Source organism: Microcaecilia unicolor, chromosome 4 (assembly GCF_901765095.1).
Source record: "Microcaecilia unicolor chromosome 4, aMicUni1.1, whole genome shotgun sequence".
NCBI classification, from domain to species: Eukaryota; Metazoa; Chordata; class Amphibia; order Gymnophiona; family Siphonopidae; genus Microcaecilia; species Microcaecilia unicolor.
Window position 1 is genome coordinate 355,515,675 of NC_044034.1, and position 18,435 is coordinate 355,534,109.

Below are 18,435 nucleotides of genomic sequence, written 5' to 3' on the forward strand. Positions count from 1 at the left end.
CCCAAAACAGTACAATACATTTCATGCTGCTTATCCTAGAAATAAGCAGTGGATTTTCCCAGTCCATTTTAATAATGGCTTATGGACTTTTCTTTTAGGAAGCTATCCAAACCTTTTTTTTAAACCCCGCTAAGCTAACTGCTTTTTACCACATTCTCTGGCAACAAATTCCAGAGCTTAATTACACATTGAGTGAAGAAATATTTTCTCCGATTTGTTTTAAATGTACTACTTTTGTAGCTTCATTGCGTGCCCCCTAGTCCTAGTATTTTTGGAATGAGTAAACAAGCAATTCACGTCTACCTGTTCCACTCCACTCATTATTTTACAGACCTCTATCATTTCTCCCTTCAGCCGTCTTTTCTCCAAGTTAAAGAGCCCTTTTTGACATGCGCTGTGGCCCTTTTTACCACAGCGGCTAAAAAAGGTAAAAAAAATGACATGCCCCTGCAGTAAGATTTCACTTACCATGTGGTCATGCGGGGGGAGCACTTAACACCACCCACTGAGGTGGCATTAAGGTGTCCTGTGGTAACCAGGTAGCAAGGGGAGCTGCCCAATTACCACTGGGTTAGCACCACACTGGAAATCTGCCTATTTTCCATAGCACAGCAAATGGTGCATGCCGGGGCAGGAACCAATGCCAGTGTACACGTTTGGCTGGCGATAGCTCCGGATTAGTGCACGGTAAGCCCACGTTGGACTTACCGCTGCTCTGTAAATGGACCCCTTAATCCTCCACTGCACAAGCTACATAAAACTTAAATTGTGAGCCCACTAGGGGCAGAAAAAGTGCCCGCGGCACCTGCGCACATCCGATTGGAACTACTGCCTGGCTACCACGTGCCCTGGGCAGTAATTCCATTTTTTGATGCGCGTCCAAAACGCGCGGTCAAAATTTTCTACCACGTGGCGCTTACCTGACGGTAATTGGCAGTGTACACGCGCTGACGATTACCGCCCGGTTAACGTGCGAGACCTTACTGCTAAGTCAATGGGTGGGCGGTAAGGTCTCAGGCTGAAAATGGACGCACGCTTATTTTAATTTTGCCGTACGTCCCTCATCGGCCACAAAACAAGACTTTTTTTTTTTTTTGCAGGCGCCCTGAAAAATGAACTTGTGCGCATCTAAAACACGCACCTAAACCAGCCTTAGTAAAAGGTCCCATAATGTGTAAACTGCTTTGAGTTTTAACCACAGGAAGGCAGTATATCAAATCCATGACCCAGTGGCGTAGCCATGGGTGGGCCCGGGTGGGCCTGGGCCCACCCACTTTGGACTTGGGTCCACCCAAAATTCTAGTGCCCTTGTTATAGCTGGTGGGGAACCCTAAGATCCACCAGCTGCGGAGGTCCTCCAGAGGCAAGAATAGCTCCCTCTCCTGCTTGCTCCAGCCGGTGGCACTGTGTATGCACTGCTGTCGTGCTGGCCTCCCCCTGCCGCGCAAGCTTAGCTTTTGTGCAGCTGGAGAAAGAGTGGGAGCTGTACTTGCCTCTGGAGAACCACTGCTGCGGGTGGAGCTTGGGGATCCCCACCAGCTTAGGTATTAATGTTTTTTGCTGGTGCCGAGGGGGATATAGAGACTACATGTCCCCACCCAGTTTGCCCAGTGGCCCATCCAAAATCTGAGGTCTGGCTACGCCTCTGCCCATGACCCTTAATGAAAGTGCTCCTACCCTTTGGAATCTGCTTCCCACTGAAATCCATCTGGAGGAATCCTTGAAAACGTGTAAAAGGTCATTGGAAACGTGTGTCAAAAAAGCATTTGGTTTACCCGATTTTCTGAGGGAAGAAGATCACTATAGGATATCTTATGCAGTGGCATAGCAAGGGCGGCTGCCACCCGGGGCAGTTCGTTGTTGCGCACGACCCCTCCCCCCCCGGAGTGCATTCTTGCCTCTTGGTAGGTGGGAGCAGGCCGTGCGGCTGTCGGTTCTGCTGGTTCCCTGCTCCTTCTGCCCTGGAACAGGAATTGTTCCGGGGCAGAGGGAGCAGGGAACCAGCGGAGCCGACACCCCCCCAGCAGCATGTACCCGGGGTGGACCGCCCCCACCGCCCCGCCCTTGCTACGCCACTGATCTTATGATAATGTTGTTTTTCTTCTTTCTGTTCTGATATTCTTGTGTGAATGATATAGGTCTAATTTTATTTTTATTTGGCATTTTCTGGTCTATTATCCCTGATTTTATTTTCTAAACCACTGTGATCACTCACAGCCAGGTGGTATAGCAAATTTAATAAATGAAAAACCTGTGTGCACAGCTTTTACAAAAAAAAACAACCCCCAAAAATCCTGTAAGCTACACCCATGCTGCGTTTAGACATTTGGTTATAGCAGGTCTATGAGTGGTATAACTGCGGGTGGGTAATTTGTTAGTAGGTGGAGCTAATGCTGGCGTATGCTAATTTTCCATGATGGAATCTGGGTGCCCAGATGTGGTTATAGAATAGACTCCCAGTAACAGAATTGCCCTCTTAAAGGATAAAACCGTAACTGTGCCTATAATTAGGCACCCAGACTGCACCTGGTAGGAGGCTATTCTAGAAAAAAATGTTAGTGCTTTACTTTCCTTTTTAACAGTCTTGTCCAATCTTTTCTATCGGGGGCCATGTTTTATTTTGTGTAACATTTGGAGAGCCAATACATGTACCGTCATTTTGCTGCATGGTTAATTGAATAGTGGCAAAATATGATGGTGCACAGGGTTGCCATATAAAAAAAAAAATTCCCACAAAAAACCGCTCAAAAACCGCACACACCCCACCCCCGACGTCATCACCCCGCCCCTTCCGTCATCACCCCCACCCCCACCGTCATCAACCCCGCCCCTTCCGTCATCGCCCCCGCCGTCATCAGCCCCGCCCCCACCGTCATTGCCCCGCCCAAAACGTCACAAACCCCGCCTCTGTTGCCATTAGCCCCACCCCCCGCTGGCCGAAAAACCACCCAAAACCCGCACAGAAAAAAGAAAACGAGCCCAAAAAAACGCAACCCGCCGCAGGCAAAAGTTTCCCGTGGCGGGTTGCGGAAAACCGCTCAATTGGGCGGGAAAACTGCCCATCTGGCAACCCTGAGCATCATCCTCTCCTCCGCCTTCACCCAGTCTTTCTTTTTCCCTTTTTCTTTTTCTCTTTCTGTCTCTGTCATAGGTTACCAATAGAAATTAAACAAAATAAAACATGGAAAAGAAAATAAGATGATACCTTTTTTATTGGACACTAGTAAGGAAGGCCCGTTTCAAATCGCAATGAAACGGGGGCTAGCAAGGCTCCCCTCCGTCCCTTTGTGTCTCCGTGTGTCGCCGGCCCCCCTGCAGCCTCCGTGCGAATGTGTGACCCTGGCCCTTTTGGCACGCCCCCCCCCCCCATGTGCTCCGCCCTCGACGTCATCGTGTTTTGACGCGAGGGCGGAGCAGAGCTACAGTGCAGTACAACGTTGGAGCTGAGAATGTGCTCCGCCCTCAAGGTCATAACGTTTGACGCGAGGGCGGGGCCCACAGACTGTGATTTTCTGTGGCTTCAGAGCTTCGAACTTACGAACCTGGCTTCAGTGACGTCAGTGCAAATAGAACGTTGAGGGTGAGTTTTATATATATAGATAACGTAATACATTTCTCGATTAGCTTTTGAAGGTTGCCCTTCTTCGTCCGGTCGTCTGTCTCTTTCATATAATGGTGCATCATCCCTTCCTCTGCCTTCACCTAGTCTTTTTCTTTCTCTTTCGTTCTTTTTCTTTTTTTCTCTCTCTCTTTCTTTCGTTCTTTTTTTCTCTTTCATTCTTTCTCTCTTTCTCTCTTTTTCTTTTGTTCTTTTTTTTTCTCTTTCGTTCTTTCTTTTTTTTTCTCTTTTTCATTTGTTCGTTTTCTTTCTCTTTTTTCTTTCGTTCTTTTTCTTTCTCTTTCATTCTTTCTCTTTTTCTCTCTTTTTCTTTTGTTCTTTTTTTTCTCTTTCGTTCTTTTTCTTTTTTTTCTCTTTTTTTTTTTTTTTTTCTCTTTTTCGTTTGTTCTTTTTCTTTCTCTTTTTTCTTTCATTTTCTTTCTCTCTCAAGTACCCTCCCCCCTAGTCTTCCTCCCTTCTCTCTTATCTACCTCTGCCCCAGTCTATCTCTCATCTAGCTGGCTTCAGCTGCATCAAAACTGCACAACTCCAGCTTCCCCACTGCAACTTTGGCTCTCTGCAAGCTTCAACCACACAGTACAAGGAGCTGAGGTTGGGCTAATGAAACTGCTAGAGCTCCTGATCTCCTTGCACCGCACAACTCAAGCTTGAAGAGAGCCAAAGTTGTGCGGTTTTGACGCAGCTGAAGCCAGCCGGATGCGGGCCGGATAGCAGCACTTGGTGGGCTGGATTCTGTCCCAAATGCCTTAGCTTAGACAAGCCTGCGTTATAAAATCCCAGTTAACAGGGTAGACGTAAGCATTTATGCCAACCAAATAGTGGGAGTAAATGTGCACCTAAATTCCGATTGCTTCAATCACACCACCCCCTCCTCCGCTCTGAGCACTGGCTCCCTATCTCTGCTAGCCTTAAATTTAAACTCCTTTGTCTTGTCTTAGACTCGCTTTCCCTGCCTACCTTAATTCCTTCCTTGTTGCCTACACCCTTTCTCGCTCCCTTCGCTCTTCTACCGGCAACCTTCTTGCAGTCCCTTCTCTCCACCTATCTATTTCTCGGGAGCCCAATTTCAGCTACCTTGGCCCATCCCTGTGGAATTCCCTGCCATCACACAGCTATCTCGAATCATCCTACCCAAAGTTGAAATTGTTGCTGACAGTTGCCCCATGTAAGCCGCATTGAGCCTGCCATGAGTGGGAAAGCGCGGGGTACAAATGTAACAAAAAAAAAAAAAGCCCATCTGTTTATTGAGACCTTTGGCTCGTCTTCCTAGCTTCACTTTCTTTTCCTTTTGTCTCCACCCCTGGCTGTTTGTAAACCACATAGTTGCCTCCATGGATCACTTGTGGTATATCAAGTGCTGGAAATAAATAAATATGTGACCCAACTTAAGTGCCTGAATCCAGCAACACAACAAAACCAAATCCCGTAACGAACACTATATATAACTCTTCTTCTCAATGACTATCCTAATGTATCTGTAACACATGAACCTCTTTGATAATAATATCACGTTGTATATGTTTTTCATTGAAAGCAACTAACGCCTCACATTGAACCTACAAATAGGTGGGAAAATGTGGGGTACAAATGTAACAAATAAATAAATAGTATTCTCAGAGTTACTCATATCTCTGCAACCCGCCTAGACACCATTCCTTTGTACACTCTTCTGTTCCAAAAATACTAGGACTAGGGGGCATGTGATTAAGCTACAATGTAGTAAATTTAAAACGAATCGGAGAAAATATTTCTCCACTCAACGTGTAATTAAACTCTGGAATTCGTTGCCAGAGTATGTGGTAAAGGCGGTTAGCTTAGGTTTGGACGGCTTCCTAAAGAAAAAGTCCATAGACCATTATTAAATGGACTTGGGGAGAATCCACTATTTCTGGGATTACCAGTACAGAATGTTTTGTACTTTTTTGGGATCTTGCCGGGTATTTGTGACCTGGATTGGATTGGACACTGTTGGAAACAGGATGCTGGGCTTGATGGACCTTTGGTCTTTCCCAGTATCACAATACTTACAGTATGTACACGCTGTCAAAGACGGTGTTTAATGGAATAGTGGCATAATTTTTGAGTCTATATGCAAATATATGCAAATACATTATGGACTAGATTCTATATATATGATGCCTAAAAAAATCAGCACCGAAGCAAAATATTCCTAAATTTAGGCATACCCATGCAGTTTATAGAATATGCTAAATGCCCATCTGTGTGATTAAATTTAGTCGCAGTTACGTCAAGTAAAACTTGGTGTAGCTGCCGACGCCTAAATTAGGAACAGACGGGGTGTATTCTATAACCACGTGCATAGATTTTAGAAATACTCATGACCCGCCCATTCTACGTCCACGGCCACACCCCTTTTCAACTATGCAACTTAGAATTTATGTGCATCGTGTTACAGAATACGCTTACTGTTCTGCGTGTAAATTCTAATTAATGCCAATTAGTGTCAATTGCGTAAGTGGCAAATATTGGTGCTGATGGCTTGTTAACTAATTAACACGCTTGTGCTAATCCAGAATATGACTGGATTTGCTCACGCAACTTAATATAGAATCCCAGGGTATGTGGTAGTGTTGTAAATGATTATGCACATAACTGTCATGTAAACATTATTTCCTGTTTTAGAGAATTACCTCCTTAACGTATGTAAAAGGCCTGTTATATAATTACCCCATGGGTTATGCAGTAAACATACACACAGTCATAAGAAGACGTGTGCTTTTATGTGGCTCACATGTGAATGTGTTTGGCGGCATAGATTAGGTGGAGCCCAGGCAGAGTGACAAAGTATGCACGTGGTTCTTAAAATAGGGAAGGGAAATGGGACTTGATATACTGCCTTTCTCAGGTTTTTGCAACTACATTCAAAGCGGTTTACATATATTCAGGTACTTATTTTGTACCAGGGGCAATGGAGGGTTAAGTGACTTGCCCAGAGTCACAAGGAGCTGCAGTGGGAATCGAACTCAGTTCCCCAGGATGTAAGTCCACTGCAGTAACCACTAGGCTACTCCTCCACTAGCAGCATTCCATGTAGAAGCCTGCCCTTGCAGCCACGCAGGCTTCTGTTTCTGTGAGTCTGACGTCCTGCACGTACGTGCAGGACGTCAGACTCACAGAAACAGAAGCCTGCGCGGCCGTGTTGCTGATCTGCAAGGGCAGGCTTCTACATGGAATGTTGCTAGTGGAATAGCAACATTACCATTCCATGTAGAATCTCAGATAGTAGCAATAGAATCTCAATAGTAGCAACATTCCATGTAGAATCTCAAATAGGGAAAGGGAACTGGGACTTGATATACCACCTTTCTGAGGTATTTTTGCAACTATATTCAAAGCGGTTTACATATATTCAGATACTTATTTTGTACCAGGGGCAATGGAGGGTTAAGTGACTTGCCCACAGTCACAAGGAGCTGCAGTGGGAATCAAACTCAGTTCCCCAGGATCAAAGTCCGGCTACTCCTCCACTAGCAACATGCCATGTAGAAGCCTGCCCTTGCAGATCAGCAAAGCGGCCGGGCAGGCTTCGGTTTCTGCAGGACGTCAGACTCACAGAAACAGAAGCCTGCGCGGCTGCGTTGCTGATCTGCAAGGGCAGGCTTCTACATGGAATGTTGCTAGTGGAATAGCAACATTAACATTCCATGTAGAATCTCAAATAGTAGCAACAGAATCTCAATAGTAGCAACATTCCATCTAGAATCTCCAACAGTAACAACATTCCATCTAGAAATAATTTTTGTACCCTTCTCCAGGCTCTGTGTGTCCGCACTGCCCACACAGCCCTGGAAAGGCCCTGCAAAAACCATTATCAAAGTAGATTATAATAAAAGATCAGACACGAGGATATCACAGAGCTGAAAGTACTGAGTTGTAATTATAATTTGCACAGATATGCTAAGAAGATTTTCATAGACATTCCTCAGGTCCATGCAGACCTGAAAGGTGTCTTTGGTTGATATATTTATTTATTTGTTATATTTGTATCCCACATTTTCCCACCTATTTGCAGGCTCAATATGGCTCACATAGTACCGTAAAGGCGTTCGCCAAGTCTGGTAGAGAAACAAATACATGGTGATGTTGTGGTCGATTAAGGTTCAGGCACAATGGGGATTGAAGAGAGGAAAGGTTATATAGTGTCCATTACGAGCTTTGGTTTTGCTGTGTTGCAGAGTGTGTGCTTTTATGTTGGGTCGGTAGGGTATGCCTTTTTGAACAGGTTAGTTTTTAGTGATTTCCTGAAGTTTAGATGGTCGTAGGTTGTTTTCACAGCTTTTGGCAGTGAGTTCCATAGTTGTGTGCTTATATAGGAGAAGCTGAATGCGTAGGTTGCTTTGTATTTGAGTCCTTTCCAGTTTGGGTAGTGGAGGTTTAGGTATGTTCGTGATGATCTGGTTGTGTTTCTGGTTGGTTGATCTATGAAGTCTGTCATGTAGCCTGGGACTTCGCCTTAGATAATTTTGTGGACCAGGGTGCAGATTTTGAAGGTAATACGTTCTTTGATTGGGAGCCAATGCAGTTTTTCTCGGAAGGGTTTGGCACTTTCAAATCGTGTTTTACCAAATATCAGCCTGGCTGCTGTGTTTTGAGCGGTCTGGAGTTTCTTTGTGAGTTGTTCTTTACATCCCGCATAGATTCCATTGCAATAGTCTGCATGGCTTAGTACCATTGATTGTATTAGGTTACGGAATATTTCCCTCGGGAAGAAAGGTTTTACGTGTTTGTTTCCACATTGAGTGGAACATTTTCTTTGTTGTGGAGTTGACTTGGCTCTCAAGTGCAAGGTTGCGGTCGATTGTAATGCCGAATATTTTCAGGCTATCTGAGATAGGGAGGGTGTGGTCTGGGGTGTTTAGGGTTTGCACCTATTGTGTTGAGATGAGAGGATGGGGCAGTGTGTTTTGTCAGTGTTCAGTTTCAGTTGAAATGACATTATCTGTCATCAGCCCTGGTGTTCCTGGGTCTGGGGCGGAGTCCTGTGGGCCAGCCTGGAAAGGAGGGAGTTAATTCTTGCTCTGAATGGAAGGAGGAGATGGGTAGCAGAAGCTGGAGTGACCAGTCATCTCCCTTGGGACGCTGTGCAGGGACAGTCCCCCAGATGCTGCCAGTGGTGCAATGCTGCAGCTGCTGTCGGTCACACCTTGCGCTCTCTGGGCTCTCCCCATTCGTTTTATTTTCTTTCCCTCTGTCCTAAGATTATTTTCTGCACTGAAACCGAGGTGATTGGCATTGCTACTTTGATTAATTATCATTGGTGTTTCTTTTTTGTGTGTGGGGCTGGTCACTGTCTGCCTCGTCCCCAGGAGCGCTTTGGAGCTCTGATGCGCCGGTCCTTGGAACGCAGCCTGCAGCTGGAGCAGAAGCAGAAGAGATGGACCTGGGGAGGAACAGCCGGCAGAGAGGGTGAGTGGCAACATCTGGAGCCGGGGAGGGAGAGAACAGCTTCTCGGGGGCTGTTCTCCAGAGCAGCCAGGTCTTCACATTTCTGTAAGAAACTAGAAAGTGGTTTTAACACTTAAGTCAACAAGTCAGCTTGTTTTATTTGAAAAAAATTTTTAAAAAGTGCCTCATAAGTTCTCCATAATTATTAGCTTTTAAACCAACATTTTTATATTTATTGTAAAATACTTTACAAGAGCTATGGAGTCCCCCACCCCACCCCCCGCCCATTCACACATCCATTTAACTACATGTGGTTTTCATTCTGTTTGAATTTTCTCTTTGAAACTGATGTTTCGATTTTTGCATAATCATTTTTGTTTCTTTAAGCATGTCAGAAGAACAGATAAAGGGATCTCATTTGAGACTATGACGTTGGTGGGTGTGGGGGGAAGGGTGGTTGTAGCTCTTTATCCTATGGTTCAATTGCTAATCACCAGGAATGAACAGGTTAAATGATAGTGTGTGTCTCTAACTCTTTGCTGCTGTGTATGAACAAGGCTACAGGTCTCCAAAGCCAGGGAAGCTCCCCTGCCTTTTAAATGCATTTTCTTCTAGAAACTTCAAGAGAATCTTTCTTTTTGTATGGCTCGCTTATGCACCTAAAACCTAGTCCTGTGATGGATTGTTAATCGCTTCTCTTTGTCTGCTCTGATTTTCTGCTCTGTAGGTGAATCAGAAAATCCCCCATCCCCTCTACTAGATTTAGCTGCCAGCACCCACCCTCCTGCCCCCGTGACCTCCGGCACTGCAGCTGCCACGGATGCCTGCAATGGTATATCTGAAAATCACAGTCCCATGGTGTCTTTTGTGTTCTTTACATCCATCTGAAACTCTATGCTGTAGACCACACCTTCCTTTATTTCAGCCCAGTGCTTCACTGGGGCGTGGCTGAAAGCTCTCTTTTATTTCATTTTTTGCTAATTATAATTTTGCTGTAGCCTGCTGCATGCCTTTGCACAAAGAATGCTTTCTGACTGGCTCCCTGCTCTGTGACTTGCATACCTCATTCCTATATTTTGTGAGTGTACCAGGACACAGCTTTTCTGTTATGTTAATTTGGGATTTTGTTTCCCTGTGTGAGAATATTTCCATCTGAATACTAGTGCTGGCAATGAGATTCCTTTTTTTAAATAAGGGACTGTCCTTGTATGCTGATCTGGTTGATGAGTCACAGGGCCAGATCTTAAGGGAATCAACCCAAGTCTCTGAACAGCAGGGAGAATGAACTCCCTAATGACCAACGCTAATGACTTGCGGACTTAAGTGCAGGTAGTGTTGATCATGAGGGAGTTTTTGGAGCGTTGTGGAGAAGGTTTGTGCATAGGCATGCGCTCAAGAGTATACCCATGCACAATCCTCCCACAAAAGAGGTTTGATAGGTCCAGACTTTTATCTTAGATCTGTCAAAAGCCCTGGTGGACCCCAGACCCACTCCATCCCTGTGCCCCCACAATACATAAGGGCCTAGAGGTCTGGTGGACCCCAAATATGTAACCCCCCCAACATATAACCCTCTCCCCCTAAAAATACATAAAATCCTGGTGGTCTAGTGGGACCCTTAACCAGGACACTGACCCCCCCCCCCCCTTTGGAAGGCTATCCCTATTGGTCTAGCAGTGTCCCCCTCCCTCCTTGAAGAAAGCAGGAGAAACTAGGACTCCTTCCCTCCTCCTGCCGGGTGCCACCTCAAAAGGGCGGTGCCCTGCCCAGTGCATCCTGGGATGCACTGGGTGCGGCTTAACTACCATACATTGATGTCTGTTTCCTGCATCTTAAATATGTGTCCAAGCTAAAAAAAAAAAATTAAAATGATTGATTATATTTATTTGACCAGTGGCAAGGTACATGGGGTGCAAATATGGAAGGAGTTAGGAAGGAGAGCTGGTTGGGAGGGGCTCGCGCTTCATTCCATAGAATGCTAACTAGCTGGGGTAAGATTCTAAATGGCTCAGTTTGGCAGCTGGGAGGAAACCTTCAGAGAGGAAAACTGTGAGAGCTGAGTGTTCCCCATATGTCCAGATTTACCCGGACATGTCCTCTTTTTGAGGACATGTCCGGGCAACCGGGCGGGTTTTGCCAATCTGCCTGTTTGTCCGGATTTCTGGACAAACGGGGGCAGATCGCTAGCCTCCCCTCCCCTTAGTTACTACTGCCCTGGTGGTCTAGTGACCTCTTCCGCCTTCGGGGCAGGAAAGAGCCCCCTCTTTCCTGCCCGGAGCGCTGCCCTGCATGCATCCTTCCTGTTGGTGATCTCGGCGCCGATTCAAAATGACCACCGAGAGTTGAAGTGACCTCGCGAGACTTCAACTCTCGGCGGCCATTTTGAATCAGCGCCAAGATCACCAACAGGAAGGATGCATGCAGGGCAGAGGGAGCTGTAGTAAGGGGAGGGGGGGGGGGCACAGGGTGTGTGACAGGGGGGAGGGGAAAATGTGACAGGGGGCAGAGCGAGGGCGTGAAAGGGGGGTGTGGTGGGGCGGGGCATGTGTCCTTCTTTTGGGGGGACAAAATATGGTAACCCTAGCCTAAATATACTTTTAAGATAGCAGAATTGATGCTCGAAGAAGTCGGGGAACAGTCTGATGAGGATCTGTGTGTGAATGAGAGAGGCAAAGCTATGGAGTTGCTGCCTGGTAAGCTTCAGGAAGAAGCAGCCAGCGCTGCAAATGACTGTGGAGACTCCCGTGGGAAACAGCAGACTCTTGAGTGTTTTAGAGAGAGAGAGAGAGAAAAAAAAATAAAAGCTGATTGTTGAGATTCAGGAAGAAAACCGATAGCTCAGAAGCGTTTGTGCTTCTGGCCTGTGGGACTGAACTACAGAACTTGTGCCAGACTGCAGGATTTTAAAATAAATTAATAAACAAAAAACCCTTAAGCAGGGAAAGTCTACAGTGATTCTTTTTGGCTTGTGAGACAGGAGCACAAGTACTGCTAACATAATTCCTAAAGTGAGAAAAGCACTGTGTCTAGAAGCGTTTAAGAGCTTCAGTGGTTGAGGAGCAGCTACAGAAGCACCGTGAACGCTGGCTAAGACCTCATTAGCCAAAATATAACCCTGCTAGTCCTGACTCGGTTCTGGGTTCAAGCCAGTGGCGTAGCCACAGGTGGGCTTGGGTGGGCCAGGGCCCACCCATTTATGGCTCAGGCCCACCCAACAGTAGCACATGTTTAGTGGTAACTGGTGGGAATCCCAAGCTCCACCAGCTGAAGATTTTCCCCTGATGGTAACAAAAATGCTACTCTCTACGACACTTGCCACCTTGTAATTGAAAGAGAAAAACGCCTAGATTTCGACCCAAATCGGGAGATAGACGTTTATCTCACAAAAACGAATAAATCGGTATAATGGAAAGCTGATTTTGGACGTTTTCAACTGCACTCCATCGCGGAAGCGTCCAAAGTTGACGGGGGCGTGTCGGAGGCGTGGCGAAGGTGGAACTGGGGCGTGGTTATCGGCCGAGGAGAGATGGGCGCCTTTCGCCGATAATGGAAAAAAAGTATGCGTTTGTAGCTAGAATTTAGGGCACTTTTCCTGGACCCTGTTTTTTCCACGAATAAGGCCCCAAAAAGTGCCCTAAATGACCAGATTACCACCAGAGGGAATCGGGGATGACCTCCCCTGACTCCCCCAGTGGTCACTAACCCCCTCCCACCACAAAAAATGATGTTTCACAACTTTTTATTTTCACCCTCAAATGTCATACCCACCTCCCTGGCAGCAGTATGCAGGTCCCTGGAGCAGTTGTTAGGGGGTGCAGTGGACTTCAGGCAGGTGGACCCAGGCCCATCCCCCCCCCTACCTGTTACAATTGTGCTGCTTAATGCTTAGTCGTCCAACCCCCCCCCCCCAAACCCACTGTACCCACATGTAGGTGCCCCCCTTCACCCCTTAGGGCTATAGTAATGGTGTAGACTTGTGGGCAGTGGGTTTTGAGGGGGATTTGGGGGGCTCAACACACAAGGGAAGGGTGCTATGCTCCTGGGAGCTCTTTTACCTTTTTTTTTGTTTTTGTAAAAGTGCCCCCTAGGGTGCCCGGTTGGGGTCCTGGTATGTGAGGGGGACCAGTGCACTACGAATCCTGGCCCCTCCCACGAACAAATGCCTTGGATTTATTCGTTTTTGAGCTGGGCGCTTTCATTTTCTATTATCACTGAAAAACAAAAACGCCCAGCTCACAAATTGTCGAATAAAACATGGGACGTTTATTTTTTTCGAAAATACGGTTCGGTCCGCCCCTTCACGGACCCGTTCTCGGAGATAAACGCCCATGGAGATAGACGTTTTCGTTCGATTATGCCCCTCTATGTGCCCACCCAATTCTTGCCTAGGCCCACCCAAAATCTGTTGTCTGGCTATGCCCCTGGTTCAAGTTGTGTCTGAAGTGACTGAAAACAGCAGAAAAACAGTTGGGAGGGAAACCAGGCAAGGACTACAATTATCTCTTCTTTTGTAAAAGAAACAGGAAGTGACGGCTGAAGGGGAAAACACAAGGAAAGCACATTGTAGGAGACGGGGGTTTTCTTTCATTGCTTCGGATTAAGTTAGGAATAGTAGGTGCAACAAAAGATCATAGAAGAGAAGAATTCTCGCCTCGGAGGGATCCGGTCCAACTTCCGCTCCTGTGACAAGTTAGCCATCCGCAAGAAAGACTCCTGAACACAACAGGAGAGCTAAGTGTGACCATTGCAGATGAAATAGGGAAAAGTACTAAAGTGTGCACACACTCGAATAATGCTATTTAGCTCCAGATCAGGGAAAAGAAATGCGGAGAAACCCACTTACCCTAAAAGACATTGTATTGAATCTGATTAATTCATTCTCCCGAGATCTGAGCCTGTAAAATACGCAGAAGCAGTGGCGTAGGAAGGGGGGGCGGGGGGGAGCGGTCCGCCCCAACTGCACGCCGCTGGGGGGTGTCGGCTCGCACTGGTGCACTGCCCTCTCTGCCCCGGAACAGGTTACTTCCTGTTCCGGGACAGAGAGAGCAGTGAACCAGCGCGGAGCCGACACACCCCAGCAACGTGCAGTCGGGGCGGATCGGCCCTCCCGCCCGTCCCTCGCCGCAGGTATGCGCTCCGGTGGGGTGGGGAGGTATGCGCTCCGGTGGGGTGGGGAGGTATGCACTCCGGGGGGGTATGCGCTCTGGGGGGATGCGCTCCAGCGGGAGGAGGGTGCGCCGTGCTGCACCCCGGGGGGGGGGGGTGCGCAGCGGCGACAGAGAAATGTAGCAGGGAGGGATCAGAAATTAGTAAAAATGGGAGGAGAGGGGGCTAGGAAACAGCAGGATAGCAGTGGCCAACTCTAACACGATGTCCTATGGCGGGTCAAAGGCCTGGGCAAAAAGCCACGCCTTTGACCCTGATTTAAAATTCTTAAATGAGGGCTTAGCACGGATATGTAAAGGAAGGGAACTCCAGAAGGATGCCCGATGCCTAGTCGCTTCCAGTTGTATAAATTTTGGGCCAGGTAGAACCAGACGGTGATTGTTCAACCTATCTCTTCGACAAGATATATCACAAAGATCAACATGTGTAACTGTATAATCTTTAAAACTTCCAGAACTGTCTTATAATGTCTTCCTGCTTTACACCATCATGTATTTCACCACCGTGTAACACAAAACCCTCTGTAAACCATATGTATATTCACTTCTATTTCCACCATTCATGATGTATTGTAAGCCACATTGAGCCTGCAAAGAGGTGGGATAATGTGGGATACAAATGCAATAAATAAGTATAGAACGTAGAAGATGGGCTGGTGAGTATGGAATAGTAAGTGAGGATAAATATTACGGGAGACCAATCTTATGGGCCTTAAATGTAAGTGTCGATAGTTTAAAGATTATGCGTTGATCAATGGGAAGCCAATGATAGGATACCAGCATAAATTGCATAATTCATGCCTACATTGCAGGCGTAGACATGTACATGCCTTGGAGCAGTACGAATGTCCACACCTATAATTTTTCAGTACGTGCGTAGATTGCACAAGTGTACGTATTGAGTATAAAATGCTATAATCTACCCCTGCTCCCCTTATGTGCACGTCTCTTGGCAAAGTACGCGCTATCATGTAAAAGCACATACTTTTATGTGGGCCGCTGTTAAGAGGCCACATATGCACAGGAATGACTACAAAATTACCTCCTTCCAGGGTAATTGGTAAGGGGGCACCTAGTTTAAGAGGGCAAGTAGGAACATAGGTGCTATTTATAAAGACACTCCCCCCCCCGGATTCTACAAAATTGCGCATACCCAAATTTATGCCAAGCGTGTGAATTTGTACGGTAAGTTATAGAATAAAGGCAATTGCATGCGAAACTTAATCTACTAATTGCCTGTTAATTGGAGTTAACGGTCAATTATTGGCTTAAATGGAATTGGCACCAATTAGCATGTGTGCATGCAACTGCCTTTAGTTGCTATTCTAGAAGTTGGGCAGGCTGATTCCATCACATACAACTTCTAGGGGAATGGGCATGGGCAGGTCAGGGGCATGCCTAGGAGTTAGGCACCACATGAGCAATTATGCCAGCTTTTGACATGTGTAAGTGCTCTTGCCTAAAGTTAGGCGTGGAACTACGGACTTGGGCTAGTGTTTTATAATAGCACTTTGGCGTGCATCATCCTCGGTACTCTTCCATAGGGGTAATTCTCTATAGCTTGCCTAAAGTTGGGTACTGGGATGTCTACCCCATAAGGGTAATTCTCTATAGCTCGCCTAAAGTTGGGTACTGGGATGTCTGCCCCATAGGAGTAATTCTCTATAGGTCACCTAAAGTTGGGTACTGGGATGTCTATCCCATAGGAGTAATACTCTATAGCTTGCCTAAAGTTGGGTACTGGGATGTCTACCCCTTAGGAGTAATTCTCTATAGCTCGCCTAAAGTCGGTACTGGGATGTCTGCCCCATAGGAGTAATTCTTTATAGCTCGCCTAAAATTGGGTACTGGGATGTCTACCCCATAGGAGTAATTCTCTATAGCTCGCCTAAAGTTGGGTACTAGGATGTCTACCCCATAGGAGTAATTCTCTATAGCTCGCCTAAAGTTGGGTACTGGGATGTCTACCCCTTAGGAGTAATTCTCTATAGCTCGCCTAAAGTTGGGTACTGGGATGTCTACCCCTTAGGAGTAATTCTCTATAGCTCGCCTAAAGTTGGGTACTGGGATGTCTACCTCTTAGGAGTAATTCTCTATAGCTCGCCTAAAGTTGGTTACTAGGATGTCTACCCCATAGGAGTAATTCTCTATAGCTCGCCTAAAGTTGGGTACTGGGATGTCTACCCCTTAGGAGTAATTCTCTATAGCTCGCCTAAAGTTGGGTACTGGGATGTCTACCCCTTAGGAGTAATTCTCTATAGCTCGCCTAAAGTTGGGTACTGGGATGTCTACCCCTTAGGAGTAATTCTCTATAGCTCGCCTAAAGTTGGGTACTGGGATGTCTACCCCTTAGGAGTAATTCTCTATAGCTCGCCTAAAGTTGGGTACTGGGATGTGTGCACAGAGTTCAAATGCTATATCATCTGTTGCACATGCAATTGCCACGATCAAGGGCAGCCCAAGACATCTACAGCCTGAGGTGAGGAGTCCGCCCCCTTCCACCAGTTTACTTTTTCTTTCTTGGTTTTCCGAAGGTGGCAGCAGCGATTCCCAGAGGCTGCCCTGCCACCAGTCCCGGCCCCTTCTCTCTACTGCGACCTGCACCTCTGACGTAACTTCCTGTTTCCTCAGAGGTGGGCTGCAGTAGACAGAAGGGGCTGGGACCGGATACAAGGCAGGCATCTGGGAATTACTGCCACCGCCTTTGGAAAAAGAAAAGGTAAATTGGTGGAAAGGGGTTGGGAAAGTAAGGGCAGGAGACGATGCCGCCCCTGGCCATGATAGAATATTAGCAGAAGTCCACACTTACATGCTTAACGTTAGGCACACGCACTTGGCTACCTAAATGGCTGGAGTAGAAGTGTAGGCAGTTAAGTGCATAACTTCCAGTATTTTATGAGATGTGCAAGTGTCAGGGATACCCCCGACTCACCCATGCCCCTCCCAGATCTATGCACCTCGCTTGCAGTAGCAAACTATGGGAATTACGTGAACATTTTGTAGAATATCGACTAAGAGCAGTTACCCGTATAACTGCTAATCAGTGCCAATTATTGTCAATAACTGATTTTTAAAGCCAATTAGCCTCTGTTTAATTAATATACATGTGTAACTGACCTCATTCTATAAGTGTCTACATGACTTTATTAAAGCAGCAGAAATTGCACCAACCTTTCAGGTGCAAACAGTTACCCCGTGATCTCAAGCGGGTGTAAATGTTCAGGCATAGATTATTCAGTTATGCATAGAAATTAACATATTTTATCATTTTACATGTTATTTGCATACTCGGCCTACCGGCAAAGTATGCACCATGATGTCATCAAGCATACTTTTTACGCTCTCAGTATTTTCCAAGAGGCCATTTATGTGTCCTTTATAACAGTGGTTCCCAAACCTGGTCCTGAAGGCAGTCCAGCCAGTCAGGTTTTTAGGATATCCACAATGAATATTCAAGAGAGAGATTTGCATGAGTGGCTGGGGTGTTTCCAGGACCAGGATTGGGAACCACTGCTGTATAAGATCTACACATCTTTTTATTCAAAGACCTCAGGAGCTTAGCCGAAATTGGGTGGCGGAGCCGGTGGGGGGAAGAGGGGTTGGTGGTTGGGAGGCGAGGATAGTGGTGGGCAGACTTATACGGTCTGTGCCAGAGCCAGTGGTGGGAGGCGGGACTGGTGGTTGGGAGGCGGGGAATAGTGCTGGGCAGACTTATACAGTCTGTGCCAGAGCCGGTGGTGGGAGGCGGGGATAGTGCTGGGCAGTCTTATACGGTCTGTGCCCTGAAAAAGACAGGTACAAATCAAGGTAAGGTATACACATATGAGTTTTATCTTGTTGGGCAGACTGGATGGACCGTGCAGGTCTTTTTCTGCCGTCATCTACTATGTTGCTATGACCTAAAATAAAACGGGTTTTGGACAGAAAAAGTGGAGAATCGGGAGTAAGACCAAAGGAATGAGGCCAGCTGCCCCCAGTCAAATAAATATTTGAGGAAGATCAGCAGCTGTTAGGAACTGCTGGGTAAATGCAGAATTTCATGCAGTTGTAGCATGCTAGTGACGTGAACTTGAAATGAAGACAGGAAGGCATATTTTCAAAGCACATATGCTTCCCAGGCAACCTCCCCCCCCCCCCCCCCCCCTTTAATCTAGCCTTCTACAGGGGGATTCTGAGAATGACTGGGTCAGTCCAATGGAAAGGCAGAGGGAGTGTTAGATTTTGTTGGGGGTGAAGGACCTTGGC

The 18,435-nt window shown here is 46.6% G+C and overlaps 1 protein-coding gene across 2 annotated transcripts in view; it reads left to right on the forward strand.

Moving 5' to 3' along the window:
• Positions 1-18,435, forward strand: part of MAP7D2 (MAP7 domain containing 2) — a 183,424-nt gene that overhangs the window by 92,743 nt on the left and 72,246 nt on the right. For both annotated transcript variants that reach the window (XM_030202264.1, XM_030202265.1), the window contains exon 4: positions 8,947-9,046. In XM_030202264.1, coding sequence (XP_030058124.1) covers positions 8,947-9,046 — 100 coding nt within the window. The remainder of the gene's footprint in view (positions 1-8,946; positions 9,047-18,435) is intronic.